The 27174-nt window shown below is 48.4% G+C and overlaps 13 protein-coding genes and 1 non-coding gene across 14 annotated transcripts; 6 read left to right on the top strand and 8 right to left on the bottom strand.

Annotated features, from left to right (window-relative positions):
• Window positions 1-894: 894 nt before the first annotated feature.
• BT62DRAFT_t36 lies at window positions 895-993 on the bottom strand. The gene has a single exon. It is a non-coding gene; the product is annotated as a tRNA-Lys (tRNA).
• Window positions 994-1436: 443 nt separating this feature from the next.
• BT62DRAFT_884476 (uncharacterized protein) lies at window positions 1437-2446 on the top strand (the record flags this gene model as incomplete). The annotated part of the gene is made up of 2 exons (XM_043182797.1): window positions 1437-2110; window positions 2167-2446. 2 exons carry the CDS (start codon window positions 1437-1439, stop codon window positions 2444-2446), a joined length of 954 nt encoding a protein of 317 aa, XP_043043714.1.
• Window positions 2447-2664: 218 nt separating this feature from the next.
• On the bottom strand, window positions 2665-4913 carry BT62DRAFT_927528 (natural resistance-associated macrophage protein). Its single transcript, XM_043185275.1, has 6 exons — window positions 4683-4913; window positions 4535-4634; window positions 4036-4483; window positions 3674-3989; window positions 3505-3614; window positions 2665-3449 (listed from the first exon to the last, which is right to left on the bottom strand). The coding sequence occupies exons 1-6, from the start codon at window positions 4781-4783 to the stop codon at window positions 3040-3042; spliced, it is 1485 nt and encodes a 494-aa protein (XP_043043715.1). The 5' UTR covers window positions 4784-4913; the 3' UTR covers window positions 2665-3039.
• A 22-nt stretch (window positions 4914-4935) lies between these two features.
• On the top strand, window positions 4936-6212 carry BT62DRAFT_927529 (MED6-domain-containing protein). The gene is made up of 6 exons (XM_043185276.1): window positions 4936-5022; window positions 5070-5212; window positions 5262-5353; window positions 5402-5484; window positions 5532-6000; window positions 6054-6212. Exons 1-6 carry the CDS (start codon window positions 4951-4953, stop codon window positions 6086-6088), a joined length of 894 nt encoding a protein of 297 aa, XP_043043716.1. The 5' UTR covers window positions 4936-4950; the 3' UTR covers window positions 6089-6212.
• Window positions 6189-6991, bottom strand: BT62DRAFT_1043959 (Adaptor protein complex sigma subunit; the record flags this gene model as incomplete). Its single annotated transcript, XM_043178458.1, has 5 exons — window positions 6954-6991; window positions 6622-6893; window positions 6502-6573; window positions 6375-6450; window positions 6189-6325 (listed from the first exon to the last, which is right to left on the bottom strand). Exons 1-5 carry the CDS (start codon window positions 6973-6975, stop codon window positions 6189-6191), a joined length of 579 nt encoding a protein of 192 aa, XP_043043717.1. The 5' UTR covers window positions 6976-6991.
• On the bottom strand, window positions 6622-9967 carry BT62DRAFT_1072326 (uncharacterized protein). The gene is made up of 11 exons (XM_043178843.1): window positions 9622-9967; window positions 9484-9571; window positions 9189-9433; window positions 9001-9142; window positions 8770-8949; window positions 8640-8723; window positions 8430-8593; window positions 8067-8375; window positions 7520-8016; window positions 6954-7472; window positions 6622-6893 (listed from the first exon to the last, which is right to left on the bottom strand). The coding sequence occupies exons 1-10, from the start codon at window positions 9939-9941 to the stop codon at window positions 7030-7032; spliced, it is 2472 nt and encodes an 823-aa protein (XP_043043718.1). The 5' UTR covers window positions 9942-9967; the 3' UTR covers window positions 6622-6893; window positions 6954-7029.
• A 17-nt stretch (window positions 9968-9984) lies between these two features.
• On the top strand, window positions 9985-10738 carry BT62DRAFT_927535 (vacuolar ATP synthase). The gene is made up of 5 exons (XM_043185277.1): window positions 9985-10090; window positions 10141-10222; window positions 10273-10355; window positions 10402-10489; window positions 10541-10738. Exons 1-5 carry the CDS (start codon window positions 10034-10036, stop codon window positions 10591-10593), a joined length of 363 nt encoding a protein of 120 aa, XP_043043719.1. The 5' UTR covers window positions 9985-10033; the 3' UTR covers window positions 10594-10738.
• Window positions 10569-12047, bottom strand: BT62DRAFT_943012 (uncharacterized protein). Its single transcript, XM_043187857.1, has 5 exons — window positions 11717-12047; window positions 11506-11666; window positions 10945-11457; window positions 10847-10895; window positions 10569-10794 (listed from the first exon to the last, which is right to left on the bottom strand). The coding sequence occupies exons 1-5, from the start codon at window positions 11997-11999 to the stop codon at window positions 10706-10708; spliced, it is 1095 nt and encodes a 364-aa protein (XP_043043720.1). The 5' UTR covers window positions 12000-12047; the 3' UTR covers window positions 10569-10705.
• Window positions 12048-12112: 65 nt separating this feature from the next.
• Window positions 12113-12927, bottom strand: BT62DRAFT_943017 (histone 3). Its single transcript, XM_043187858.1, has 4 exons — window positions 12813-12927; window positions 12680-12732; window positions 12474-12623; window positions 12113-12417 (listed from the first exon to the last, which is right to left on the bottom strand). The coding sequence occupies exons 1-4, from the start codon at window positions 12850-12852 to the stop codon at window positions 12247-12249; spliced, it is 414 nt and encodes a 137-aa protein (XP_043043721.1). The 5' UTR covers window positions 12853-12927; the 3' UTR covers window positions 12113-12246.
• Window positions 12908-14516, top strand: BT62DRAFT_497978 (uncharacterized protein). Its single transcript, XM_043181163.1, has 4 exons — window positions 12908-13575; window positions 13623-13712; window positions 13770-14272; window positions 14327-14516. Exons 1-4 carry the CDS (start codon window positions 13375-13377, stop codon window positions 14478-14480), a joined length of 948 nt encoding a protein of 315 aa, XP_043043722.1. The 5' UTR covers window positions 12908-13374; the 3' UTR covers window positions 14481-14516.
• Window positions 14517-14552: 36 nt separating this feature from the next.
• Window positions 14553-16828, top strand: BT62DRAFT_498270 (uncharacterized protein). Its single transcript, XM_043181164.1, has one exon. It carries the CDS (start codon window positions 14630-14632, stop codon window positions 16541-16543), a length of 1914 nt encoding a protein of 637 aa, XP_043043723.1. The 5' UTR covers window positions 14553-14629; the 3' UTR covers window positions 16544-16828.
• Window positions 16527-17909, bottom strand: BT62DRAFT_927537 (Translin). Its single transcript, XM_043185278.1, has 5 exons — window positions 17568-17909; window positions 17181-17507; window positions 16978-17125; window positions 16839-16922; window positions 16527-16785 (listed from the first exon to the last, which is right to left on the bottom strand). Exons 1-5 carry the CDS (start codon window positions 17646-17648, stop codon window positions 16622-16624), a joined length of 804 nt encoding a protein of 267 aa, XP_043043724.1. The 5' UTR covers window positions 17649-17909; the 3' UTR covers window positions 16527-16621.
• Window positions 17558-18777, top strand: BT62DRAFT_943025 (uncharacterized protein). The gene is made up of 4 exons (XM_043187859.1): window positions 17558-17914; window positions 17971-17998; window positions 18047-18348; window positions 18395-18777. The coding sequence occupies exons 1-4, from the start codon at window positions 17712-17714 to the stop codon at window positions 18618-18620; spliced, it is 759 nt and encodes a 252-aa protein (XP_043043725.1). The 5' UTR covers window positions 17558-17711; the 3' UTR covers window positions 18621-18777.
• Window positions 18670-27144, bottom strand: BT62DRAFT_961953 (uncharacterized protein). Its single transcript, XM_043188616.1, has 43 exons — window positions 26825-27144; window positions 26526-26768; window positions 26357-26474; window positions 25795-26296; window positions 25459-25745; window positions 25319-25361; window positions 25227-25267; window positions 24974-25174; window positions 24795-24926; window positions 24726-24743; window positions 24341-24671; window positions 23983-24285; window positions 23896-23926; window positions 23832-23844; window positions 23603-23777; window positions 23491-23549; window positions 23291-23436; window positions 23134-23238; window positions 22887-23076; window positions 22790-22839; window positions 22634-22735; window positions 22460-22579; window positions 22376-22409; window positions 22194-22326; window positions 22086-22144; window positions 21995-22034; window positions 21757-21941; window positions 21551-21671; window positions 21243-21456; window positions 20950-21194; window positions 20780-20899; window positions 20605-20729; window positions 20287-20556; window positions 19957-20238; window positions 19883-19907; window positions 19703-19830; window positions 19617-19656; window positions 19507-19565; window positions 19403-19458; window positions 19292-19346; window positions 19047-19238; window positions 18860-18998; window positions 18670-18807 (listed from the first exon to the last, which is right to left on the bottom strand). Exons 1-43 carry the CDS (start codon window positions 27088-27090, stop codon window positions 18800-18802), a joined length of 6006 nt encoding a protein of 2001 aa, XP_043043726.1. The 5' UTR covers window positions 27091-27144; the 3' UTR covers window positions 18670-18799.
• Window positions 27145-27174: the final 30 nt, after the last annotated feature.

The following is a 27174-nucleotide window of genomic DNA, read 5'->3' on the forward strand; positions in this document are numbered from 1 at the left end:
AAGGAGATGCATGGAAAGCTGACCCAAAAGCCACTGACAGCATTTTGGAGAAATGACGACGTTGTCACATAAAGTCACATGTCACATCACGTGCTATTTTGGTTCTGCATAAATCTATAAATGCATACAGTTTTGGTGTCTCCCAACCATATGCATTGTGAGATAGTCAACTGTAATACCTTTCTTTACTGACTAGTAAATAAGAGTCAGAAACTCTTAACCAACCCTTAATACTCTATCGCACACCTTTTTCGTGTACTTTCTTGTCTGCCGTTGGAAACTCCGGATCCATTGGTCTAAAGGACCAGTTGAAAAGTGTTTGGGCATATATGTAGTTATCCACATCCTGGATTCAGCACACTTTCTCGAAAGATATGTTTCGGCGCAGGAGTAATCCACTTCGAAAAGGAGCAACGTCGAAACGGTAAATATTCAGTTGGAAGCATGGTCGCAACTGGCGATTCTTTAAGTGAGTCCGATTCTAACGACTTATCTTCATACGGAACGTTGAGTCTGGTTTACGAGACTAGTCCGACTCAACGAATCCGGTCAGCGCACAAGGTCTGTCATTCTGTCAATGTCAGTGTTAAGACCTAGCCCAAGGGGTCAACATTCACGGTCGACGTTGCCGTTTCCAGGGTATAACCTTGTGGAAACTACGTTGTTACAACGGGAACTGTCAGGTACGGCTACAGACGGCACCGATGTGCACGTTACGCTACCTTTTAGGTGCTGATGGAACGGGAAGTTTTACTTGCCGATAAAAGAAAACAAAAATCCTATTGAGGGACGGAATATCAGCTCCATTACATATGTGGCGTCGCCGCCTCCCGCATCGGACTGATAATGGTGAGTGCCACTGCAGCCTTTATCCTCGCCAAAAAGTAACGCAGTAGCCCACCGCGAGGGTCGAACTCGCAGCCTTCAGATTCAGATGCAGCCACCTTAGACATCCTAAGAGTCTGACGCTCTATCCGATTGAGCTAGGCGGGCGATGGCGACGAATTCAGAGCATATGATCATGGGAGGAGCGCGAATCAGTTCAGGAACCAGTGCTGAGTGCTGAAACTGCGGAAATTTCCCAAAAGTAGCAGGCCGAAAGTAGCGTGACGGCCGGGTTCACGCAGAGCAGGAGTGCGAGCTGGCGGCCGCCGAGCCGGTGCGAACTATCGGAGCCCGGGCAAACTAAGGGTAGAAAAGGAAGAGACAAAGGGCAAAAAAGAGGAGAGAACAGCGTCAGTAAGCAATGTAGAAAGACGAGGTAAGCGATGGGATCGCAGCAATACGCAGCAGAAAATTGGACGAGAATGGGTAGAGAGAAGGGCAGTGCGAGTGGACGTGAGAGAGATGACTAAGCAAAAGCGCAGCAGTCATATTTGGCAATGACATTTCATAGATTGTTTAGCTTTCGACCCCCCACCACGTCCGCAGCAACGATGGCCTCCGCTTTTACTTTCGACAACTTTGACTATTCCAAGCCCAATACCCAGCAGGGCCTTGATTTCCTATCCTTTGCAGCGCCCTTGGACGTTGTAGCACCTCATCCTGACCTCTTCGAGAGTGAGCTTGACTCGAGTCTCGCTGGAATCGACCAGGCGCAGCTGCAGCTGCTCACCGTCGACTCGAACGACGCCTACTCGTTTTTGCGATCGGACACGCCTACACGGGGCCCCCCTTCTGCAATCACAGAGAGCTCAGCACGGAGCTCAGCCTATGAGAGCTCCTACGACTCTGCATATGAGTACCCTGCCTCCAACTATTCCTTTCCCCTAGACCTAGAGATGGACTTTCAGCGAATCAGAGTCGATGCCCTTAGCGACTATTCTCCTGCCAATGTCGACCCAACCTCCTTCGGCTCCTTGCCGCCAACTCCTCCCCTTTCGCCGCCCTCTGCGGCTGCGAAGCAGTACGTAGCTCGCACCAGCTATTCTGACTACGGTCCGCCGTCCAGGTCGCCTGGCTACTACTACAGTATGGGCCAGACCACCGTGTCGCCGTCGCATGTCTCGACGCAGTTGCCCGTGGTTCCCACCGTTCCGCCCATCCGCGTTGATGACCACAAACAGGACCCACGCAAAAAGTATCAATGTCCTTCGTGTCCAAGAGGCAAGTTTCCCTCTCCTCCCTTCTTCTACCGCTAACTTTTTTCTCTGCAGCTTTTGCTAGGGCCTATAATCTCAAAACTCACATGGCCACTCATGACCCCAACCGTCTCAAGCCACACGTGTGTCCCCATCGTTCGTGTGGCCGCTCCTTCTCCAGGAAGCATGACCTTGGTCGTCACATCATCTCCATCCACCGCGATGAGTCTGTCGCTGGCTCTCACCATTCTAACTCGTCCAAAAATTCCATCGGTGTCGACCAGGGAAATCGTTCTTGGTGTGATGTCTGTGGCAAGGGCGCAGTTGGCCGTAGCGCCCAGTGTGACTGCGCGGAGATCAAATAGAGCCTTAAATAATGATCCCGTCTAAATATCTATGTGGGTCTTCTCCCTTCTGTAATATTTGTCGCCATGTTCTCAATCCTCTCTTCAGCCTTGGCTTGTCCAACCCCCATGTCGTCTGACAACTCGCACGCCGTGCGCTTTTCGACTGAACCAATCTTCGTACCGCCTCATGGCCCAGTGACGGACTTGGTCTCGAATTGATTTTTAATCGTTTATTTCGCATAGTATCTAAATATAATCTTCCGGAAACTGCTCGCCTAGTTTTTTTCCTCCGTGCCACAGACTATGTAATATCAAATGGTCATTATGAATAACACGTTGTCCTTGCTCCGGTGCCTCGCGCGTCCGTTTCAGTGTTGCACGTATCACTTTGTTTCAGTATTCCCTGTGCCAATGGGTGTTGGTAGGTGCATGTCAGACTTCACCTTTCTGCTTGCTTCTCTTCTCTCTTGTCAAGGGCGGAAACATGTCTTGTCTCTTCACATACTCGCTCGCCGCACAGAACATTCCGGATTCGCGGGAAGAACCAACACTAAAATACGACACACGGCCAACAACAGTCCAGACACACGGCGTCCGGCCCCAAGTTCATGTCAGCCCGCCCAAGACACTACACCATATGAATTAGCGACCAGGACCACTCCCCATATCCCATACGCCACGACGGCCAAGATCCACCCGTTGCTATGGTCTTGACCACCCTCCACGCGCATAACGCGCCTCGAGGACGTGAGCCAGATGAGTGGGAATGCCACGAACGGCAGGACGACGCTCAGAATCACCTGGGAGACGACGAGGAGACTGTCGATGCCAGCACGGCCCACGGCAATGGCTACAACGACTGAAGGTACCAGTGCGAGCGCACGGGTAAGCAGACGCCGAAGGAAAGGCGACACACCCCAGTTGATGAACCCTTGCGAGACGATCTGGCCAGCAAGAGTAGCTGTTATCCCCGATGTTTGTCCTGCCGAAATCAGGGCAAGGGCAAATACGAAGGCGGCGCCTAGGTTCAAGAGATTAGGTATGTACCATTATTGCCAAACTGCACGATGACATACCCTTGCCGATCCTCGCTTTTATCAAATCGTGTGCATCAAAGAGACCGGCCATGATGATCTCATCCGGCTCGGACTCAGAGTAAAATACTGTGGCGGCCATTATCAAGATGCTGAGCCACTTCTCTGTCAGCTGAATCGCTTGGAGAATTTGTACTTGAAAGAAACATACGCTGAATTAATCGGGACAGCTAGAAATAGTAAACTTGAGATAACGTCTACCATTTCATGCTTGAGGTGCTGCTGTATGAATGTAGGAGAATGGTTTTCCCTCTTCGCCTCAATGGCATGGATGTTTTTGTCTGCGGTAGACACGGCAAATAGCTCTCTAATTCCCTTACTGACGCGTGAAGAAAGGTTTACCAGAGGGAGCTCAGGTCCAGCAACATGATCTGTACACAGAGCCGGCGAGCGCCGGTCTTGAGTCGCCATGAATGAGCCCAGGAAGAGAGCATGCGGCATGACCGTTGCACCCAGAATTCCTACGGCTGGTATCATGTTAGCTGGGGCAAAAGTAGCAACAACATCATATACCTGAGTAGACGGCATCTGGGTCCGATTTGAAGAGTGCTTTGGATGGTATATACCCCATAAATACTCCCGGCCAATCAGGCTTAACTTTGACAATGAGCACAATGAAACAAGCGAACACCGACACGACCAGGACGATAACAACCATTTCAAACAGTCGGCTATGCTTGTGAGTGGGGTCAGAGATGAGGAGAAAGAGAAAGACGTCAAGAGCTGTGATTACTACTCCAGCCCAAAGCGGGAGGGATGGAAAGATAAGACAAATTCCAATGGCGGATCCTAAGAGCTCTGCAAGGTCGGTAGCGATGATGGCTACCTCAGATAGAACGTATAGGGGGTAGAGAATGAGACGCCGTACAAGAAGGGGATGCTTAGGATGATCGTGCAAGAGGATACGACAGTGGGCTGCTAGGTCAAGGCCTGTTACACATCCCAGTTTACAGGACAGCGTCTAAATACTAGCATCAATTGCTAGGTTCTTTTACGATGAAAGAGGCAGTACTTGTAGGACAATAGCGCCCAGACCGGCCATGAGGACGACGAACAGCATCGGTCTGTAGCCAAAACTGGAGCCTGCCTGGAGATCGACACTCCAATTTCCACTGGGACACGTCAGCAAGAAAGAGGAATAAAAAGAAGTAAACACTCACGGGTCGAAATAAGCTACGGCGCATACAATGCCCATGCCTACGTGAGCTTTGACATGATACAGTACAGTGTGCCAGAAACGAAGAAATTGCAGTAAAGGCATCGAGGAACAGGCAGACAATAGAGGAAGCACAAGGCATGGCAACAAGCACGAGCAGATAATAAGTAAAAAAGCAACCCAATATAGTGGAACAGCACAGAGGAACCTGTCCCACCGGCAGACCGGATCGACGTGAAAAGCAGAAGACGCGCTTCCTAATTTGGACTCCCATGGACATCAACGACCTCCATCCCCCGGACGACTACAGCCATCGTTTCTTCATCTGGCACGAATGGATACAGGTCTGCTCCTGCTCGCCGTACCAGTTCCAAGCTGATTCTCGCGACAGGCTAATGGCCCCCTTACCAGCGAGAATGTCTTTGAATATTTCACCACGTCCATGTTTTACGACAAACAGAGCAACAATCAGGTCCTGCGCATGCAGACGATGCATACTGGCGCGACTACTATGAACGAGGCGGAGGAGCTCAAGTACGTGATAGCATTGGAATCTACACCTCACTAAGCCGTCGTTCTGCAGGCGGTTCACTGGTGTCGAGTTCGCGGTCGTTCATGCCCAGCCGCCATCGTTTTTCATCATACAGAAGCGCGAAAGGCATTCACCTGAAGAAGGTACGCTGCTATGACTTTTTCCTTCATTTCCCAATTGACGCGTCTTAGTGACACCGCTGTCGGCGTATTTTATCATCAACAACCGAATCTATCAGTCGCCTGACCTCTACACTGTATTGTCGAACCGATTGGTCGGTTGTCCCCTCTCCTTTCTGCAATAATTGTTGAGCATCTACAGCTGACCTCTTTAACCTCGTTACAAGCATCTCTGGACATTCTCCGTTCCCACCGTCCGGACTATACACCCCGGACAGGCTTTGTCTGGCCAATCATGGATCCGTCGCTCGACGAGACAGCCAAGAAACCTACTGCGGATGACCTCACAGGTGCTGCGAATACGCCAATGCCTGACGACAACACCAACCCAGCAGATGGGAACGGAAAGCGGCAGCAAAATACTATGCTTCTCTTCAACGCGATGCGGGCAACTGCTCTTCATTCCAGCTCGGCGGTCTCCTCGAGTGCCTTTGCACAAATGGCCAATAGCACTGTGCCTCCAACAGATGTTCAGGTCCATGCTCAGGTGCAGACGCCGGCCGCTGGTACCCAAGTCTCGACAGTTCCTTCTCAGGCATCTACACCTGCTCCACCTCCTCAGGAACCCCCTGGAAGAGGCCCACCTGGTGGAGGAAAGAAAAAGCGGAAACGTATGCTCGTGTCGTGGCTGCCTGACATATAATTGTCTCATTGGATTCTACAGGAACATTGTTGCCTGTTCCCGCGGGAAAAAGCTAGACCGGATCTTTTATCTTTACTGTGTATACATTCCACATAATATACAAGCGATGTTGGTAGCACTTCCGAAATGATGTACTTACGGTCTGACAGTTTATCGTCATCGGACGCCCGTTCCAGTCAGCCTACCAATCCAATCCAGAGGTGTTTTCCCTCGCGAGCCAATGGAGCCTACGCCAAGAGAAAGAGGATTCGCAGACACAAACGAATCCTTACGCGCTTTCGTCATATTTTGCACTGTCGCACTTGGCATGAGAACAGATAAACGATGGCAAATATTTCGCACCAGCACGGTCAATTTCATCAACGTTCGTCTCGAGTACCACACCACCCTGGATGATCTCTGCGAGAATATGGTGCGCCTGCATGGTATTGAAGAAGAACAGAGGCAAGCCAAATAGTACAGAGCATACCTCATCAAAGTGGAACACAAGGTCCAGCTCGCACACGTTCTCAAATGTTCGGTCAAGGGATTCCACGAATACCTGCCACGGTATTAAATATAACCACTCAAAATGATTCTGCAGACGCACCTGTATCAAATCCAATATTCCCAGCTCACTCTCTGCGCCGTCGACGACGAACACAAAGTATAGTGTCGCGTAATTCCGGTACACCACCCGCCAGCGCTCGTCCTGGCCGTCTTTTGGACCCAGAAATGCCTCGAGCTCGGGAGCATCGAGAAAGTTGCATAGGCCAGGCGGCCGGGAACATATGAGCTGGAATATCTTTTGGATGACGGTCTTCGAGGACTGGTGAAGGGGTGTGTAGAACTTGGACAGCCTAGGTACACCGGACGTGTTGACTGCATCCAGAATGCGTCACTGAGAGGTCCAGAAAAAAAAAATAAACTGGAGCGACATACATATCAGGACGGCATGGATCATCGTTAACTTTTAAGATAAAAGTCGATCAATATGTACACGTGCCATTACTACGAGTCATCCATCTCTCGGGAGAGTCCACCCAGCCTGCAACCGTCCAGCAAGGTTGCTGACAGGTCCAGACAGCCCCCCCTGGCTCTTGAAACTTTCTAAAAAGTTTTTAATGAGATTGTAGTCCATCGCCTCTTCTTCGTCCTCTTCCTCCCTGCCCTCTAGAACCTCCTTCAGCTCTGCCTCCATGGCCGCTTCAATATCTCCATCTTCTTTCTCAACAGTGGCCTTTGCCTTCCCTTTGTCTCTATACGACGGAATCGTAGTGTTACCGCTCCATGTCACTCTGCGTGATCGAGCAAGCTCAGCGTCCATCGCTTTCATGACAGCTTCGAAGGAGTCAAGATTCGGATTAACGTTCGGGCGTGCCCCGAGCTCGGGAGTTCGTCCCTGAGCGTTCGATTTCGGTGACAGGAACGGAGCAGTCGAAATGTTTTTCGGCACAAAGGCTGCAGTCTTATGAGCCACAAAACGTTCAAATGAGATACAATCATACCTCCCCGATCTTTGCGATCTTTGACAATATCGCTCCATTGCTCGTCATTGATTCCGAGAGCCTGTCGGGAAAACTCCAAAAATTCCTCCTCTTCCTCTCCCATGTCAACTTCGACGTCTCCAACGACTTGAGGACGGTCTTCCTCATCGTCAGAATCTATTTCAGCGCCTTCCTCGTCGCTTTCGTCGTCAGAATCAACACCGTCATACTTATCGCGGGGTAAAATAGGTGGCCTCAGGGCCTTTCCAGGATGTTCTGTGTTGGATGTGGCTTCATTATCGTCTGTCTTGTTCTTGGTGTCATTTTCTCCATCCATAGGCCCGACCTTTTGAGAGTTGCTATGGAAGGACGCAGGCATCTGGCCATACTCAGAGGGATCTAGGCCGGGAACAAGCTTGTCCATGTCTGCTTGCCTCTTGGCTGGATCTTCCTCGTCTTGGTCACCTGAGTTTGTAGACATAGATCCATCACTGAATTCCTCATCGAAGAAGTCCTCGCTGCACATTTAGCTCAGCCAAGAGAAAAAAGAAGTAAGGCTGTGACGAACTCTTCAAACTTGGCTCCCTCCATATCCCCTTCTCCTTCAACGAATTCTTCGACTTTGGAAGCCAAATCTTTGAGCCTTGAAGCCTGATCAGAAGCCATCTTGTCCTCAGAAGTCTCATCTGGCTTATCAACATCCATGGCATCGGATATTTCACTGTTTGATGCCTTCTGCAGCAAGTCATGGAAGTCTTGTGCATCAATGGTGAGCCACTCGTCGTTGTCCTCCTCTGCTGTGACATAGCTCACCGGATCGCGAGCTTGTGAGATTGCATTTGTCACAAGAGAGGCAAACGATTGTCGTGTATGATCGCTATGCACGATATAAGGGTGTCATTCCCCAGGATTATAAGGATAGTAAACGCACTCCGGTTTACGCACATCCACGAATATTTCCACAGCTTTCTCCTCAAGACTATTCCAGAGCTGGGACCCATCAAGTTCACCTCTGAAATATCCGGCAGACACCAAGTTTTTTATATATTTGATGTACTCAAGGTCACGGCGCAAAGCATCTTTTTTGGCAGTAATCTATAACTGAGGTCAGGAAATTGTACATACATATGCACAAACTCACAGATGATGATAAGCCCTCAGCAGTGCCGTTGGTCGCTGTCCATCGTCCTTTACTTTCCTGAAATAATATCTCAAAGCCAACAGCCTAAATACAGTCAACTCACAGCCCTGCTGGAGTCGAAGACACCCACAATTTTCATTCCTGTGTCCTTCCATCGCCATTCTTTAGATCCTTCATCTTCTGACCATCGGCCAAAGCTTTTGGGAGGAAAGAATTTCTGGCCAGTCAACTGCGCATAGGCCGTTCTTGTCATTTTAACGGTAGAGAACACCGAGGTACTGGGGGAAAACCGCGACATTTTGTGAGCTGCCTATATTAAAAAATTGGGGACTGAATAACTAACAGTTCAGAGATAACTTACCCGTAGTTGAATTCCATCTCGAGTGTAAAATGCCTCTACAGCTTTCTGGACTAGATGCGGGTTTACAGCCAACGCTTTCGCGATGTCAGCCGGAAGATAAGCTTTAGTGACATGAACATGTCTTCGAATAGCTTCTGGATACCTGAGGAAAAATCAGTATACTAACATTACCAGAATAGTATACATACTGCGGGATTCTATCCCAGACGATATTTTCAACCGCAGTAGAGGCCCTCGTATCGACAAATGGGTCTCTGACAAGTTTCAACGCGTCTTCGACGACAATAAAATCGTCTTCGTCTCCATCTTGAGTGGCACAATCATCCTCATCATTATCTTTGGAAACTGACATCTTTCGACGCCGGCGCTGTCTAGATGGTGGGGATACGTGTGAGAGTGGTATAAGATGTAGGTGGAAACTGTAGATCCAGACCTGAGAAACAATTAAGATAAAAGAAGAAGAATGTTAGGCGACGAGCGCACCCTGTTTTCGGCATTTGATGGTGTAACCCAGGACGGCAAAGCATCTGCTGCCTCAATCAATAAAAATTCTCCATCTATATCCCAGACGCTTGAAACGAGTCTCAGCGAGTGCTCCCGCACTATGGAATTACCGCATACCTAATAGCAACGTCCCATTTGTTTGATATTTCCTTTAGTAACCAGACGGTACACCATTCGTCATCAACAGAGTCTCCCACCCTCATTCTTCCTTCCAGTATCCATTCTCCTTCTAGATCGGGATTCGGAGTCACTTTCAACTCGAAGGCGTCGCGATGCCAGATAAAACCGGGCAACAGAGAGTCGACATAGGTATGCATGCATGCAGCGAAAGTAGTCACCGAAGGCTTGTCCGAAAGAGATGGAGGCAAGTAAAGCGCATATTTCAGGGTATCCTCTGATATTGCTGGTGGTCGGTTGAAGATATCCATGGACGACATGGTAAGTAGAAAGTGAAGCAGACTTGTGGCACACACAAACAAACAAGACTAGCCCCTTTCTTGACATACGGTCAACCGTCAGCGACCACAATATGGCAACGACAACGTCCACCAAAGACCGGAATCTGCTCGCAGTCATTGGGGACGAGGTATAACGTTAGCTCTTCTCATTTCCGAGCCTCCTTGACCGTGTCTGTAGGACTCCATCACTGGTTTACTTCTCGCTGGCATTGGGCATATAAACGACAAACAGAAGAAGAACTTTCTAATCGTAGATTCCAGTCAGCGGCTCTCGTATCGTTCTCGTGCTTATCTTTAAGGGATCCTGCAGAAACACAGGTGTCGACTATCGAGGCGGCCTTTCAGGAATTCACGGAACGGAAAGACATTGCCATTCTGCTAATAAACCAACATGTACGAGTCCAGACCTCTATTCTGACTCATTGCTCATGTATTTCAGATTGCCGAGAAAATACGGCCAACAGTTGACAAGTACCAGCAGGCGTTCCCGGCACTGCTGGAAATACCCTCAAAAGATCATCCTTACGGTGAGCATCCTACTTGTCATGCTCGGAAATTCCCACTGAATCAATTATCAGACCCTTCCAAGGACTCGGTCCTTAAACGTGTTCAGAAACTCTTTGGAGAGTGATAGTCGTGATATCCGTATACATGGACTTGGATGCTCCCAGTTGTATTATAATGATACAATTCTTCAACAACCCCAACCGCTTGCCCAATTTCCGGACCAAAATCGAGAAGCATTACGCATACCACCGTCTGACAGGTTCGCTCTCTCTCACTCCGCCAGTTCTCTCAACAAACACTCGTATTGATTGAGGTTCTCGAGAGTCTACAGTGAGCCGTCAATTGTTAATTTAAGGTATTAGCAAAGGCAAACATACTTGGTATATCAACCAGAAGATATCGGAACACGAAATAACCGTCGTTATTCTGAAACCCGGAGTCAGAGTTGAAATACTGAACCGTAAATATGACTGACCATGACAAGTTCGGCATGAACCTCTCCATCAGTGAATACCCTACCATCAGCTGGCGGCTCTGTATTCCCTCGCGACCGCCGCAAGGAGGAAAACATGCCCGCTAACTGCCACATAGTGCTCTCCTCCTTCCCCTTGGATCTGGTGTCGGCAGATACAAAGGCTGGCTGTGAAGAGGAGGGTGCTGGTGCCCCAGTCAGGTACCTGAACACCCGCTTAAATTGCTCAAAAAGATATTTCTTTCGATCCTTCATCCACTCGGTTGCACCGTCAATTGTCAAATCTGATATACTTGATGAGGTATCGCGTATCCAGCTGATCATAGCCTCGTAATTTGACTTTGACTTGGCCTCTCCTGGGGGGCGTCCCTGCACGAAGAAATTCAAAAACATATGCTCCCGACCGGTGGCATCAAGCATGATCTCAGAGGTGACATGGTGATTCCTATGGCGGGGCCTCCCTAAGGAGGGGGGGTTATTATGGAAAGTCAGTGGCCCATGGAGGTATTTTGCGACCTAGTGCAGCAATGAGAACAAAATGATTCAGAAAGGTATTCGTCCAACCTGAGGAGAGGCCTTCAGACGCTCACAAGCATCATTGTGGAGCACCGTGGGTGAATTTTTTGAGAAGAGTTCAGAAGTTAGACAGTACCCAAGGACAGCAGACAATCCAGCGCCAAAAAGAATAACGGTCAAGTTAGTGGTTCGGGCTGTTGTTCTTTTCACTGTTATTGAAATAAGGAAAGATGAAAATTTCACTTTTGACGGAACGCACCTTTGCCTGTGGCACTCAACTCTGACCATTTTTTGACATTCTCTTCGGGTCCAAATGCGGACTGCGAGACTCCAAGCTGGAATGGACCAGCAGACTCTGCAGGCCGTACGCGTTGCCTCTTCGTGTCGAGCGACTGAGATAGGTCAGGAGTATCGCGATGGGTCGCGTAGAACCTATCATTACGACTTAAGAACAGACAAGATTTGGCAGTAAACGACGGGGACGCGATTACGACTCGACAAGAATGTAAACGAGCAAGCCAGCCACAGTAGGATATGTTCATGGTGGTTGCTGCGACGACGAGAGGAAGACAGAAGGACGAGAAATGGTGTCAGTAAACAACAGTAAACATACGGCTCGAGTTACCACCACGAAATATTCGCGCCTCCAGCACACGCAAAAGCAACATGCAACAATTCAATTGGCGAAACAATGGATGAAGTACACTAATCCCACAGACAGATGATAAATCAAATGAAACACAAATCGACAAGGATGGATGCTCCATCATCCCACGAAAATTCTCCCGCCTAGCTGCGCTCGCCGCGGAGACGACGTGCCAACGCCAGGTCCTTGGGTTGAATGGTCACACGCTTTGCGTGAATGGCGGCAAGGTTAGTGTCCTCAAACAGAGAAACGAGATATGCCTCAGCAGCTTCTTGGAGAGCCATGACGGCTGACGACTGAAAACGGAGATCGGTCTAGTAGCATGCTGTGATTCATTTGAAACGGGGCCGTGGATATTTGACTCGCTCACCTTGAAATCTTGGGCAATTTCACGGACGAGACGTTGAAAAGGGAGTTTGCGAATCAAAAGCTCGGTGGACTTCTGGTAACGTCTAATCTCACGAAGAGCGACGGTTCCAGGTCTGAAACGATGGGGCTTCTTGACGCCACCAGCGACGTTCTGCAGGGACTCAAGTTAGTATTGAGCAAACGTCGATGTGAGGGCTTCGGACATACGGAGGAGGTCTTGCGGGCAGACTTGGCAGCGAGTTGCTTCCGAGGGGCTTTGCCTGTACGATATCGTCAGTGACGAGTCTACCGAGCTACTGACGACGACGACGACGACGACGACGACGACGAGGGAACTTACCACCAGTAGACTTGCGAGCGGTTTGCTTTGTCCGGGCCATTGGAAGATAGTTAACCGAGAAACTTGGACGGTTGTGACTGATGGTGGTTTTAATGGAACAGAGGAGTATTGCCAAAGACGCGACCTTTTCAGGACTCAGTTTGTTTACTGCTAATTTCGCGTTGTTTGTAACATCACGTGAGTGACGCGTCGTTTCCTTTTCCGATCACTCGTTATCCATGACCCGCGATGGGAATGCAAATACAGCTCCTCTATCATCCGCACTATCACCTGATGATTCACGGCCGTAATACTTGTCGGATTCCCTTTACGTCCCTTCAAATTGTATTCTTTTCAGGTGCCTACCGCGTGCTGAAGGGCTCATTTACTGCTTCGGTTGGTGGGATTTTTAGGATTGTGGGCATCCATGCGTGCTACATCGCAAAAGGTTGCTCTCACCTCACTTTACGAATTCTCCTGATTTGTCACCTATACCACCACGGACCCTCCTCCCCCATACGTTACCCATGCTTCCTGCAACTTATAAACAGACCTCAGTCCTTCGTCTCGCTCACAGAGCACCATGTTACAATTCCTAGTTCTTACGGCTTTTTTCCTCCTTGCTGGTGGTGAACGGATCGTTAGATTTATCTCCACTGATGGCAACACCTACTTCGGCGACGCCATCTTGCCCGCAAACACTACCGATGCGTTTTTCAGTACCAGGGCCAGGGTTATTCAAGGTGACATTCTTGGTAACTTTACCGTCACACGAGAAATCAAAGTAAGTCTCTTAAGCATCGAAGAAATTTTGCTGAATGATATACTCAGGATATTACAAAGCTACTGGCACCACTTCCTAGCGAGAGGGTCAGAACCGTCCGAATGGTCGGCTTGAATTACGTTTCCCATATCGATGAGGTGAAGCCGACGGCCTTATTGTTCGCAGTCAAGGAATCTTATGCCCGTATAACTTAGAGTAATATGACGATTCCTCAATGGCCTATCCTGTTCTACAAACCATGGACAGCGCTAAACACTCCGAGCGATCCCATTCCTGTCAGCGCCGGCTACCAGACACAGGGAAACTTCACGTCTAGCATGGACTGGGAGGGAGAACTTGTTGTCGTCATCAAGAAGGCAGCGTACAATATCACCGACGACGAAGCTCTGGATCACGTCCTTGGTTACACCGTTGGACATGATGTTTCTCATCGTGGCTGGCAGATTGATCGAGGCGGAGAGCCTCAGCCTCAGTATTCGATGGGCAAAGGTGCCGACGGGTGGGCGCCCTGGGGACCTGCTATTGTGACAACAGATATTATTCCTGATCCCCAGGTTCTCAACCTTCATACGAAGGTTAACGGTGTCACCAAGCAAAACGCTAGCACGGCAGATATGATATTTGGTGTAAAGCACCTTGTCTCGTTTTTCTCAATGGGCACGACTCTTCTTCCAGGGGATGTCATCTTCACCGGGACGTGAGTATTCAATACCTTGCCATGGAGATAACAGTACGATTTATGAAAATATAGCCCCAACGGAACAAATCTGGGAAAGGCGGTTCCGGATTATTTGGTCAATGGAGATACCGTCGAGGTGGGCTTGGAGAATGTAGGAACCTGCACTAACATGATTCAATACGTCAACACGTCCTCTGATTCTGTCAATAGTTTCTTCCGACTGTAGTTTATCTGTCTTTCTAAATCGTCATCAGATTCTAAGCCAGCAGCAGGCGTGAGAAGTCTCATGATGTCATACAAGGCTCCCTGTCCATGTTCCAACCTTATCCTGCTACCATCACCATTCAATAGCTACATCGCGGCCAGCTGTATGCCATGAATTTTCGCTTTACACCAAATCTTGGTCAGAGTGTGCATATACCCATTTCTCACCTGCACACGACCACTGCGGAGTTGTGCTTTTCCGCAACCGTCGATGACAGTGACTACGAACAACTCCAACGAGACAAAGGAAAAGTGCAACTCTGGTCGGACCTTCCGGTAAATGGTAGGAATGCGGGAGATTGGGGTGAAACCGCCTTCCAGGAATGTATTGCGATCCAAGACGACGAGCTGTCGTTGGGCTTCGACGAGGACAACAGCGATAAGCACGTTCTGTCCCTCGTCGTGCCCATACCTTATGCTGCACACATACATCGTCAATTCTCCTTCACGTATAGAATTGTATATCCTTCGGGCGATGTCAAGTGGTTGGGCTCGTTTGGTGACAATGGTTCATTTGTTCTTGAGGAAACAAAGTCGGACGAGCGCGTCGACCTGTTAGGCGAATACTGGAGTCGTAATGATGAAGGTGTACATGTCTGGAACACTGGGAGCAGCATTATGGAAAGCGTTCTGATCGCCAAAGCTTTCCATCCCAATCATTGGAATGTCTGGGCAGTAGGAGCAGATTCGTGGGTATCTTTTCTCTTTCAGGCGTATGTGTCTCTTATGCTTTGTGTCAGACTTCTTTCCGAGCCCCAGAATGCCTGTCTACTATTTCTCGTACCAGTCATCCATGGGTCGCCCATCCTTCTTCCTCAGACACTTGTTCTGAGTGCTTGTCAAGATACTAGTATCGCATTTACTCCTACCGGCAATATCACAGCTTCTGGAAGTAACTCTGTTCATCTCGTATGCTTTGACAGATACGCGTCAAACGTGGCGGATTTCATAGAACGGGCCTTCGCACATTGCTCTCTGACAAAATGTCAATTTTTGAGCACCTCGGACCAGCATGCAGTCATTGCCTCTCCTCTTGATCAATGTCCCGTCATCGCTGATATTGTACCACTCTGTACATCGATCCTAAAATCCCACATATCCATAGAATGGTCTAAATTTACATCTTTGACCGCCGAATTTCCGCTGTCCCTTTTCTTACCTGGCACCTCCAGAGTGCTCTTCTACGATTCTGCTGATCAGCGTCCCGAGAGCGTCCGCTTTTTGGTGCCTCCTTCAGGCGGACAATTCATGATGACACCAGTCTACACTCTCGAAACCAAAAATTCACAGGAGCGTCAATTTGCACTCCTACAATCCCACGTATTGGTTCCCTCTTCTTCGTTCCGCGATCGGCAAATCCTTCCTACTCCTCCACCATCTCCTCATCTACACCCTGTCGCTCATCTCTCTCTAATAGAATCTCAGTTCAATGCTTCCAGTAATTCGATCTCTGAGATGGGTATCAGCAGCAGTGGGCGAGGCAGTCCTGACATCTCCGAGTCAGAAGTGACTGATGGTGACCCTTTGGTCCGCAAAGGGCGGGGCGTCATAGTATGGATAAAACATGTCCTAGCGGCGATCAGTTTGTTCTTTTCGTTGCTGGTCCGCAAATTATTTGGCTGCAGTTCCCTGAGGACGCAGACAACAAGCAGTGTCACCGAGGTGGAAGAGCAAAGCCGATCCATTGATGAAAGGACGCCACTGTTGAGCGACCATGATTGCGGTCAAGAACCAAGTAGTGTGGAAATCTCTCTAGCGGTTGAAACTACTATTACAGCCCACCGTACCCCACCTTCACCTCTTGCCTCGATATTTGTCGATTTTCTAGGCAGCAGAACGATCTCTTGCATTTTGCGAGATCCTGTTGCCACTACGGTAGGCTTGTCCTTGTACAAGGATGTTTCAATCCGGTTAGGGGGGAAAACCCTCGAGCCCCAGAACGTCCGAACGCTTCATGGTGGAACCATATTGTTTGACCTTGAAACAGGGACTACAAAAGGGCTTGCGACTTTCACGACCGCTTAATACCTATGTATAGTATCGTTCGTTGACACGTTTGTCTGTACTGGTTACACGGATTGTATCAGGTTCCTCTTTTGTACATCAAAATGACATGTTTTCATCGTCAAACCCGTCCTCGCTATCAGCATTCCTTCTACCACCTCTTCGGTCGGCAGAACTGCTAGAGAAAGTCTGGGAAACAATGTCATCCAGCATCTCCGGAGAGAGATCGTATTCGGAGCTGCGAACTACGATAGCATATACAGCTAATGCCACGTCATGACAAGCCAATAAATAATAGCACGTAGTTTTCACTAACCGTCTTCGATTTTTTGAAGTGATTGGGCGGTCACAGACTGCTTCTTCGACAAAAATCTCACATACGGCGTGAAGGCTTCAAAATCTATGGCGATACGTTGAGAAATGGCTGAGAGACAGGCTGTCTGCCATTGACTGACCAGCCTTGCAGTTCCTGACAAAGCCCAGCGTATCCATAGCTTGCAATCGTCCGCCTCGTTTAGTCAAGCCGGAGATGGAATAGCGCATGAGTTCGCCTGTGAGGTCAGACAGGCCAAGCATATAATCCGATATCGTCAAGGGGAAATACTGAAATAAAGTCAGAGAGACAGTGACAACTGCACAAGTCGCACTACATACGCACAGGTGCTCCCTTGGAATCACAGAGAGTCTGCTGCACCTCATCAAGGCTGATCAAAGTCCCATGCTCTAGAAAATGCGAGAAGCTGAGCGCCTCAATGTATTCCTGCAAACCGGGCGAGACCTGATGCTGGTACCGCCAGAACCTATCACCGACGAGCTCCTCCTTCATATTGGCGTATATTTGCTGGACCTGGCGGAGATTTTCATTGCCCGCTTTCGCTGCACGTAGAGCGGGAGTCAGGCCATCCAATGCAGGAACGTTTTCGAGGACGATGCGATGAAGGAGAAAAATAGCCTTTTTTGAAATATTGGTGACATCGCGGCTAGCCTGAGTAGATTACAGTAAACATTTGAATTTAGTGCGACAGAGGCAAAGGAGACAATCCACCTTGATGAGACGCTCTCGCCGGTCGTTGTGCTCGTCGAGGTCCTGCCTGAAGGCGTCAAAGATGGCGGCGGTGCTGGTCATAACGGTGTCGGCGACCTACCGGTTGTTCATTATTTGGTCACCATTTTCCATCCTCTGACCGTCATGGCCTTCGCCTCCAAGACTGGCTGCCCACTGTGCGGCATAGTGAGCTCTGCAGTGCATGACCCTTTCATATCGCCGCGCTCTTCAGGCTCCGTTCGCGAAGCGAATCAGCCGGAGATCTTGTGGAGGGACGACAACTTTACTGTCTATCGTGAAAAGGCGAATCCAGTGTCGAGCACGGGACATGTAATAATCGCCTTCAAGTACGTTGGAGTCGGAGTTATTCATGCTGGCTACAGGCAGCTCACGATGACTACAGCCTCCACGTTCCCTCAATATATACCCTTGTATGTCGTGGCCCTACCCACTTGAGACGTCGTACTCATGTCTCCCAGTCATCCTCAGATTTGCCTCTTCTAGTGAACCTCAGATGCCTGGCCACCCGATTTCTCAATTCAATGATACCCATGTCGTCACCAGCAACGTCGCCGACGGGCGCAACTCCCCTCTACATCACTTCGAACAACTTTCGCATCGGGTTCATTACGCCTCCATTCAGAGATGCCAAGATCCCAGTGACAGACCATCTTCACGCCCATGCATACATTATGCCCTCTGATCTTATGGGATGGTGGCGCGGTATAGCATACGGTCCACTTGCTTGGTACGCTATCGATGACCTCATCGCGGAAATACGGTATGTGTCCCACAAATTATCCCTCTTGGTTCTCATCATCCTCTAGAGAGTCCACCTCGAACAACCGCGTCAAGTCGGGCTATGACAATCGCAGAGTTGCTCCCATTGATTTCGTACCTTCAGCGGGATCTAGAACAGGTACCGCCAACGGCATCGAAACTACATTTGAGAGTTTAGGTCGCCCAGACGCTGAGTTGGAGGGCGGCGAGGCATCTCCTCTGAGCCTCTCCCCCTCTCGCCATAATGTGCCTTCGCCCCTTCGCGTCAGCTAGATCTTTTATTGGTATTGTGCACTTTCCTTGATACTATTGTTGTTCACTTAGTTTGGGACTTGGAAATTACATTCCTTGTACTCGATGATACCTACATGGACAAAAGCTTTGTAACGTTCTAATGCATGAAATTACACTAAATCATATATGAGCACATGCGGCGTTAGATCCACAGCACGTCATGCGTCTGTTGAAAGAAAGTTAGCTAGGCTTAGAAGATGCACGAAGACTTCACCAACAGTAAGATGATCCGGTCAGTAACGTCGACAGGGCCGATAATTGATCCTCGTCAAATCGTTTTGAGTCTTCGTGCCAGGTATCTAGATGTGTCCGCTTGAAATTACTTGCACATTTGCGGACAGTAGTAGAGATGGGTATCTACATACAGTCAGAGCAGAATCACCGAGTGGTCGAAAAGACACCCACAGGATCATATGTGTGTTCCGCCAGAATAGTCGTCAATAAATCAGGCATCCATTTTTCGACGGTATAAGGGTAACTCTCCACCAAAGCACATATCCCAAGTATGGCAGCGTGTCGCCGACGTATCGCTGAATTGTATTCAGGGTTTTGTCTAATTGGAATCCGACTATTCCTGGCTAGCTTAACGAAGCGATCCTGTCGAGTGAAATGTTAGGGTTTCTCGGTGCAAAGTAAAACGATTAGCGTGCCTTCAGGATAAGTACACTCCTTCTGGGCGACAACCGGAGGATACCAGACAGCGTGCTAAGATCGTGAAACACTTCAACTGAATTCATCGCAATGGAACACGCTATACATACGTGGCAGCCATCTCACGCACTTCTACTACTTCATCATCCAAGCATTGACAGAGTACCTGACGTCAAATTAATGGTTTCTCGAGCTCTAGTTAAGAAGACCCCACCTCAAGAATTTCGACTACCTTGGCTTCAGTGATCAGAGGGACCTGGCGGAAATAGAATACTGAAAATGAATGTGTTTCACCTCCCCGTGTCATACGCATGAACCACACACCTTGGACAAGAGGCAGAGCTTTTAGTCGAACCTTCCAAGACTAGAAACAATCAATGTCTGCTACAAGACGGCAGAGGCATGCTGACCGGTGATGCCTGGATAGCTTCAAATATAGCATCCAATATAGGATTTATCAGTGCTCTTGGTGGTGTCACACCGCACATCCTCACAAGGAGAACGTGTGCCCGGTTTGCAAGCTCATCGTTGTCATTCACTAGCAACGGAATAAGTATCGACAGAGAACCATTCCGGCCACACATCCGTACCTTCGGTGAAACAGAAGAGCTCGTGCTAGGAGATGAAATTAAGTGTGATGGCCTGTACTTACGGTGAAACATACCATGAGTGGTAGGATGTAATCGAAGACGGAGATCGCATGCGTGTCGTGAACCGACTCGAACAGCCACTTGCATACCATAACGCCTACTCGATCGTATTTGGACTGGAAAGCACGGACGCCCGGAATTCGCTCCTCTCGCCAAACCTTGAAGCTGTCCACAAGCTCCAGGATCCGTCCTTTATGATACGTGCCTCGCATACCCATAATGTCATAGTCTACTGGTAGCATTCGGCATTCTTTGACAAATACTTCGGTGGTGGGTATCGTGGCTCGAGGGGTACACTACGTGCAAAATTAGTCCTGGGATGAAGAATCACCAGCTATGCTTACCTTGATCTTATCTGCGAAACAAAGGATTTCAGCGATATACGTGCGTACGTCATCATGTTCGCTGTAAATTTCCTTCCAACATCGCTGAAGAACCTCATCCATCCAGGCCGAGAACTTCCAACCAAGTTCTTCATAGCATGTCCTGAACAAGGATAGGATTTTGACAACGTCGAAGGACAGTTCAGCGTTGTAGTCCATCGTTTTGAATGACTCTAAGAGGTAGTCGAAGATGGGCTGCACCCGTCGAGGATCCTTTTTATAAAACGTATACTAAGAACACATTAGTACATGCACTATGACTTATCGGATAATATATACCTCCAAGAACGAAGTCCAGACCAGGAGGGTATCGGACTTCAAGTTCATATTGAAGATTTGCTTGATTAGTGGCTTGAACCACGCCCATAAGACCTTCTGCTTGTTCAGCGGCCAATGTTTCGAACCTACGATTAGTTGCTACAACAAATCAGAAAAGAGCAAGGCGACTACGTGCCCCCAAGTACCCCAGCAACTAACTCCGCAGCGGCTCTCTGCTTGTCAGGTTCCTTATCATTAATCAGTTCTTCCAATGTAGGTTTCAAGGCGGGAAACGGGGCATCCTCAAGTACTTGGACTAGAGCGTCGTTCAGTGAGAGCACCAGACAAGGTACGCTCCGCACGCACATATTGACTTGACGCAAGAGACATTATCTTGAGTTAACGAAACTTCATGACTTTCCTCTGAGAAGTACGTCGAAAGGTTCTTCCAGTACGACGAATCTGTAGTCACTGCTCTCAATGCTATGATGGCCTCTTGACTAGAAGGATCCCACGGCAGAAACGTCGACTTGGCAGCATGTGGTGGCCTGTAGAGACCGATACTCGTACCCCAAGCCACCCAGCCTTGAGAGAATGTCTCCAGAAATATCCTAACATAAGAATGAGTGTAAAACTTGAAGTGCTACAATAAATCCTACGGTTGCTTTTGGTCATACTGAAACGGAACTTTGTAAGCGGCTAAAAACTTTGATGTTAAGGCCTGAGATGGATGAACCGCGATCTCATCTTTCAATGGATTTGGGCTTCTAGCCAAGAACAGGTCCACTGGATTAGGACACAAAGTGCGCAATTTGAGGTTCCTCAGGCCCTTCATCACAGAACGTTGAGCGTACTGCTCGATTGTCAGTAATGCTTATGGCGTATGGCTTACTGCACATACATAGCGCTGGGAACAATAGACAGTCAATATACAGCGTTTTGGGAAAGGCAGTGAAACATACGACACTCGGATGACTATGATGAGTTCGCTCTGCGAAGAAACGAATTTGCTCTGAAGTTAAGGGCATGTCACGTCTGAGTAGTGTACGCAAACATCGAATGGCTGCGATTTCGTATCGCCAATGTGTCTTTGGGGAAGTCGCAATTTTCATGACTTCTTTGGTCTAAAGATTCAAATGAGACCACGATAAATATGAAAAACTAGTAGCATACTGTATGTTCAGCAGCTTCATTCATAAGGCGCACTCGCCGTATTCTAGCTTGCCGACAACGGTTGGTGATGTCTGCCTCTTTAGCATCATAGGGAAGCATGTGTTTGATGCGTTTGACGGCTTTGTCCAATGCTGGACAAGAGACATCGTAAACAAGGTAACATGGTTCAACAAAACTTGTAACGCCTGTCAAATGTTGGGATTGGTTATCCTGATAATGTTGCATCTAAGGGACTCACAATTCTCAGAAACTACAGAGACGCAGTCTTGGATAGAAGGCTATACCAAAGCTGGTCAATGGACAGTTAATAAGCATATGGAGAGACTAACTTTTTCATTATGCTGACAGCTTAAAAGCTTGGGCACTAAAGTAGCGGCTAAAGTTGGCTCTGTGTCCAGATATCAGCATTAATCTGTGAACGGCAACATATAGCTGACCTGAAATCGCATATCGCCCAAAGGAAGGGAAGTTCAAAGTCCAGAGAGCTCCCTTCATTCGGTCATCATCAGTGCCAGGCTCTAAGGACTTGTAGAGCGCCGGAAGAGCCCGTCGACGGACACCATCGTAGAGCTATAATTGGCAGTTACAAATGACATCCATTATCATAAAGGCAGCGTACCCCACACATGCTTTCCAGCAAATTCTGGCTTGTCCTAACCAAATTCATTAATGAGTCCTTTCTAAGAATTGGCCAGTGGCTCACTCTCTTATGACCGCATAATGCCAGACAGACCATTCAACGAGGTCGTCGATTAAGCTATCCTCAAGTGGACCTCTAAGACGTTCCAATGAATTCCAACGTAGCCTCGCGGCATGCTGATACCTTTGTTCAAGTTGAGTCGTTAATGATGTATATATAAGAGGATAAGGCTCTGACCTAGCTTTGCGAACGTAAACTGCCCGAGGCCACACTTTTTGTCGTGCATACTGACGTGAGACGTTCTTTTCGGAATTGAACTGATCTTCGTTCAGAAAGAAGCTGCAAAGGGAGAACATGAGACTATCCCTGCCGACCGACGACAATACAAGTCACCTGTCTCTACTATCTCCATATTCAAGCAGGTAGGCCCGGAAACCTTGTATCTATTACGATGTCAACTTTATGACGCGAATATGGGAGCAAGGCGTACAAGTACATGAACGGCATCAACGCTATTCTCTTCTCCTTGCTGACGTAGAGATATGGACGCGTTGTGCAAGAAGACCCCGAATCTGTGTCTGAAACCGCGAATATATCGATGACGAGGATCGCTTGGATCGGTCAAGCAAAATCCGGCATTTTTTGGTTCCACCGACGCCAGCATCTCGGGGATCTCATCACTACGGAAGGTCAACAACGTCAAGGTACGTACGTGGATAACCGACATAATGACCCACAGAATATCACTTGTTTGCCAAGAAGCCCGAATATCGTCATCGGATAGGTGTTCCTTCGCTATAGTGGGCACCCCTGAAAAGGCATTCCGAATAAGAACAAGGTGGCTATTATTGAGTTTAGAATACACGTCATGGCCTTTGTAAAATGTGAACTAACCGACAAAAGTCGTTACGCCATACAGCATCGCGAGGGACATCGGGCTGCAAAAGTTCTTCGAGACGTGACAAAGCAGGCTCAACCAGTTCCCGAAAAATCTGAAGGGCGAAATCGATTTCCTCCGTATTCGGAATATGCCATGACACCTCCAGAAACGTGTGAATGATGACGATGTAGTCCTGACAACGTATAAAACGCACCTCAATCTCCTCGGCTTTGTACAGTTTGCCCCAATGACGATGATGATTCCACCGAAATTCTACCAAAAACTTGTGATCAGAATGCATAACGCAATAGTGTTGGAGGATGTACCGTCACTCTTCCATTCATCTGGATTTATAAATTTGTTCTCCAAGGGATATGTGTGCGTGAGTGTTAAAAGCATGCTTGATAGCATTTTTCCCAGCCAAGAGTAGCCGCGTTTTGAGTACGCCTTGGAATGCAAAAATTGGAGTAAAGACATCAATTCATCCTTGTATTTCAATATCTGTAACGGTTAAAGGTAGGTTTTAGAGGAAACTAACTGTGAACTGACGCTTACCGCCTTGCCGTCACTAGGGATCATTCATGAGTACAAATAAATCATAAAACACTCCGAAACCCACTTGTACACAGTACCCCGCAAAATGGCCAGATCTAGACCGACGAGCTCACGTTAAGTACATCATCGCCGTGAATATTGCCAGACATACTCCAATGCAAAGTAGCGTCTGAGGGAATGGGCATCGAGGCCGATGTCGTTCTAAGCGACGAAGCACCATTCTCCAACTCCGTCCGGATATTCCGAGAGCAAAATGGTAAAAACCTCGCCAGGGTTTTGGCGGGATCTGCATTAGCTATACATTCAACTAACTGATGAATAGCTCGGACGGCATTGGGCCGCACATTCGTGCTCGCGTAGTCAAAGACCATATTGAGTACTAGATCAAACAGTGGCTCAGATAGATGGACGCAGATTTGGCTGCAAGCGCCAGCGACAGCATCCACCACCTGCACTGTACAAGAAGGCCTAAATTACCGAATGACTCAGAGTATGAATAAACTGCAGACCTTCGACAGCCCCTCCAGATGACCCGTTGGGGCCTTCCTCTGGCAGATTCTCAAGCAGCTGTATCACACGACGAATGAAGCTTGTAACCCAGTCCGCAAAACTTCCTGTGGTGTCCTTCAACAGCGTATCTTCATCTTCATTGGAGAGTCTAGGCTCTTCGTCGACAAGATCGGGAGATTCACCATTAGCGAGAGATGGCAAAGTCGAAGCCGTCCGAGTGGGAATAGTGGTTTCGACTTCTGGAGCACTAGACATTTGGTCTTGACCCGTGGTCAGGTCGCCGAACTTGATATATTGAGATATTTCCACCAAAAAAGCTGTGGTGCAAAGCTGTGTAATCATGTGAGATTTGAATAATGCAAACATTGAATCTTAGGGTCTCACCGTCTTCGAAGGATCATTCTATGACACGGTTAAAGTCATTTCTACGTCGTGATAGATATTGTGACACACCAGATCGATACCGGGGATCAGGAGCTGTAGTATAGGTACAAGATACTTGCCTCCCGGATAGTAGACCTCGCGAGAAACGATAGCTGGCGCAACAGCGCCCAAGGCTTTTATGACGGCGATCGTCCTTTGAGTCTGAGAATACGTGTAGACAGGCGATCCTGAATAACAATGAAACATACCTCGACGAGCGCCTCGAGCGAAGGAACTGCACGCTGGAGAACAGGGTGTAATATGAGGTCAGGTTCCATGACACTCATAGACTTCAAACAGCTCTGGATGTTCGAAACGGTGTTATTATCTTGTGAGAACATCGCCAGAAGGGCTACAGTTCTCAAACACTTGACGAGCTCTCGCTTCATGGTTCTTGTCAACCTTCGGTTCTAACCCTTTTAATTGGGGTCAGGTGTTTCACTGCATTGAAGAATTACGGACCAATGGAGTTTTGCAATCGGACCGTTGCTCCTCATGCCACCCTGACCACACTATGAGACCGAGGACCGTTGGAAAAAAGACATGTTCCTTACGCTTGTTGAAATCGTAGACAATATATTTGATGAACGCGCTTAGCTAAACAAAATAAAATCAGCATGAAAAGTACTTCCAAACACATCATATATGCATATGGCAATGCAGTGAAAGCGTTCAGAGTCAGCGGGATACGTACATCGGTAGTCCACGCCCCAGAGTTTGACGGGTGGAAGAAGCTTTCAGTCGACGCGATCAATTTGGCTAGAGAATCCAAAGCTTTTGATCCGGCTAAGTATGTTTGACCTTTAGATGGCGCAGGTTTCCCCAGAGGAACAGACAGAAATTCTTTTAAAGTGCTAGACTGAATTTGCGGTGTATTCATTCCGGATGGTAATGGCGTCATCAGAGGCGTGGAGACCGTGGACACGGGGCTGGGGAAACCATCCGGAGCCATTGAGTAGACAATAATGCGAGCCAGAGACGCTGAGATTAGTATTTAGTCATGTAGATACGATGCCCACGCATGACGCACGTATTCTCCAGTTGGCTTTAGGGAGACGGCCCATCTCGAATCCCATCTGATTGTCTGCAGTTGGAGCAGTGCTTAGAGAGCCAGTGTCGGCCAGAGGTATTTCTGCAGTATCAATGAGCTCTGTACCTGAATAAATCACAGAATTCGTACCCATCGACGCAAGGCATTTACACATCAACAGGCCCCACTCATGTTCAGTGAATATGCCTACATCTTTGTAAAGGCCATGCCAGACAGCGTCTTCCTTTAGGTCTTCTTGTGACCACCTTGGCCGTCGCTCGCCTTCAGACCTCTCGTCATCAGGTATCTCCGTAAGCTTACGTGGGTCACTGATTTCAGGTGCTACGTGCATTTCCGTCAATTTCGAGAGAAAATGCAACATCCGTTCATCGTAGAAGTAGGAGTTTATAGATTCCCACATCCGAAGAAGCATGGGGAGATACGACTGGGGATGGGTTAATGGAAGGAAGGTAAGAAGGTAATATTGCGAAGACAGTACGCTCTGGAAAAGAAACACAAGGGTGAGTACACGGATAAGAGGCACTTGCGACGATAAACGCACATCCAGGTCAGTTCCGTTAAACTGTGGGACAAAAGTAGAGAGCATCTCATCGATAGCGGCAGGATGAAAAAACTTTCGAGAATTCTCAGCCATATAGCCCATACACCACGACAGCTGCCTAATAACGCGTCCTCAGTGCAGTGGCCCAATCAATGAAGCCCAGACATACGTATACTCGAACTGCCTCCGGCTCAAGAAGAGATCTTCCTTTAGTATGTCGTATATTGGCCTCCAGGGTAGGCGCATATCCTCGACAGAGATACATTTCTTGGACTTTGTTAAAAGCTTGAAAGCATCTGAACATGTCGCCACCATTTGAGTAGACATGCCGGGTATCGTGCTAACATAGTAATAAATCTTGGCGAGACGAATTCTCTTCTCCTTGGGAATGGGATACTTGAGCATGGTCCAGCTGAAACACGACAAGGAATTGGTTAGCAGACGCGACGAAGTTGAAACGGTACGGACTAGTAGCTGAGCATACTGTCCCACTGCAGGAGCCCAACATCATAATCCCTCGCCTCGACGCACTGCACGATGCGAAGGATGATGAAGTCAAGGAGTTCCATCATGCTTGAGGTCGACTCGATAGTGTACGGGAGCGATTTTGCGTAGCATTTGAGCTTGTGGAGGTCATGGTCGTTGAGGATGTGGCTGTCAGTAATGTCATGGGAGAACGAAAGCCTGGATGAGGAATTGGTGATGTAGAGAGAAGAGATATCTGGAACTGTCATTGGGAAGACGAGGAAAGAAAATGACTGTACCGACTGGGGTTACGTCCGCTCCTGGGCCAGTGAATTGGTCAGCGAGGTCTCACT

The sequence above is a fragment of the Guyanagaster necrorhizus genome (assembly GCF_019112545.1).
Source record: "Guyanagaster necrorhizus MCA 3950 unplaced genomic scaffold BT62scaffold_4, whole genome shotgun sequence".
Lineage (NCBI taxonomy): Eukaryota > Fungi > Basidiomycota > Agaricomycetes > Agaricales > Physalacriaceae > Guyanagaster > Guyanagaster necrorhizus.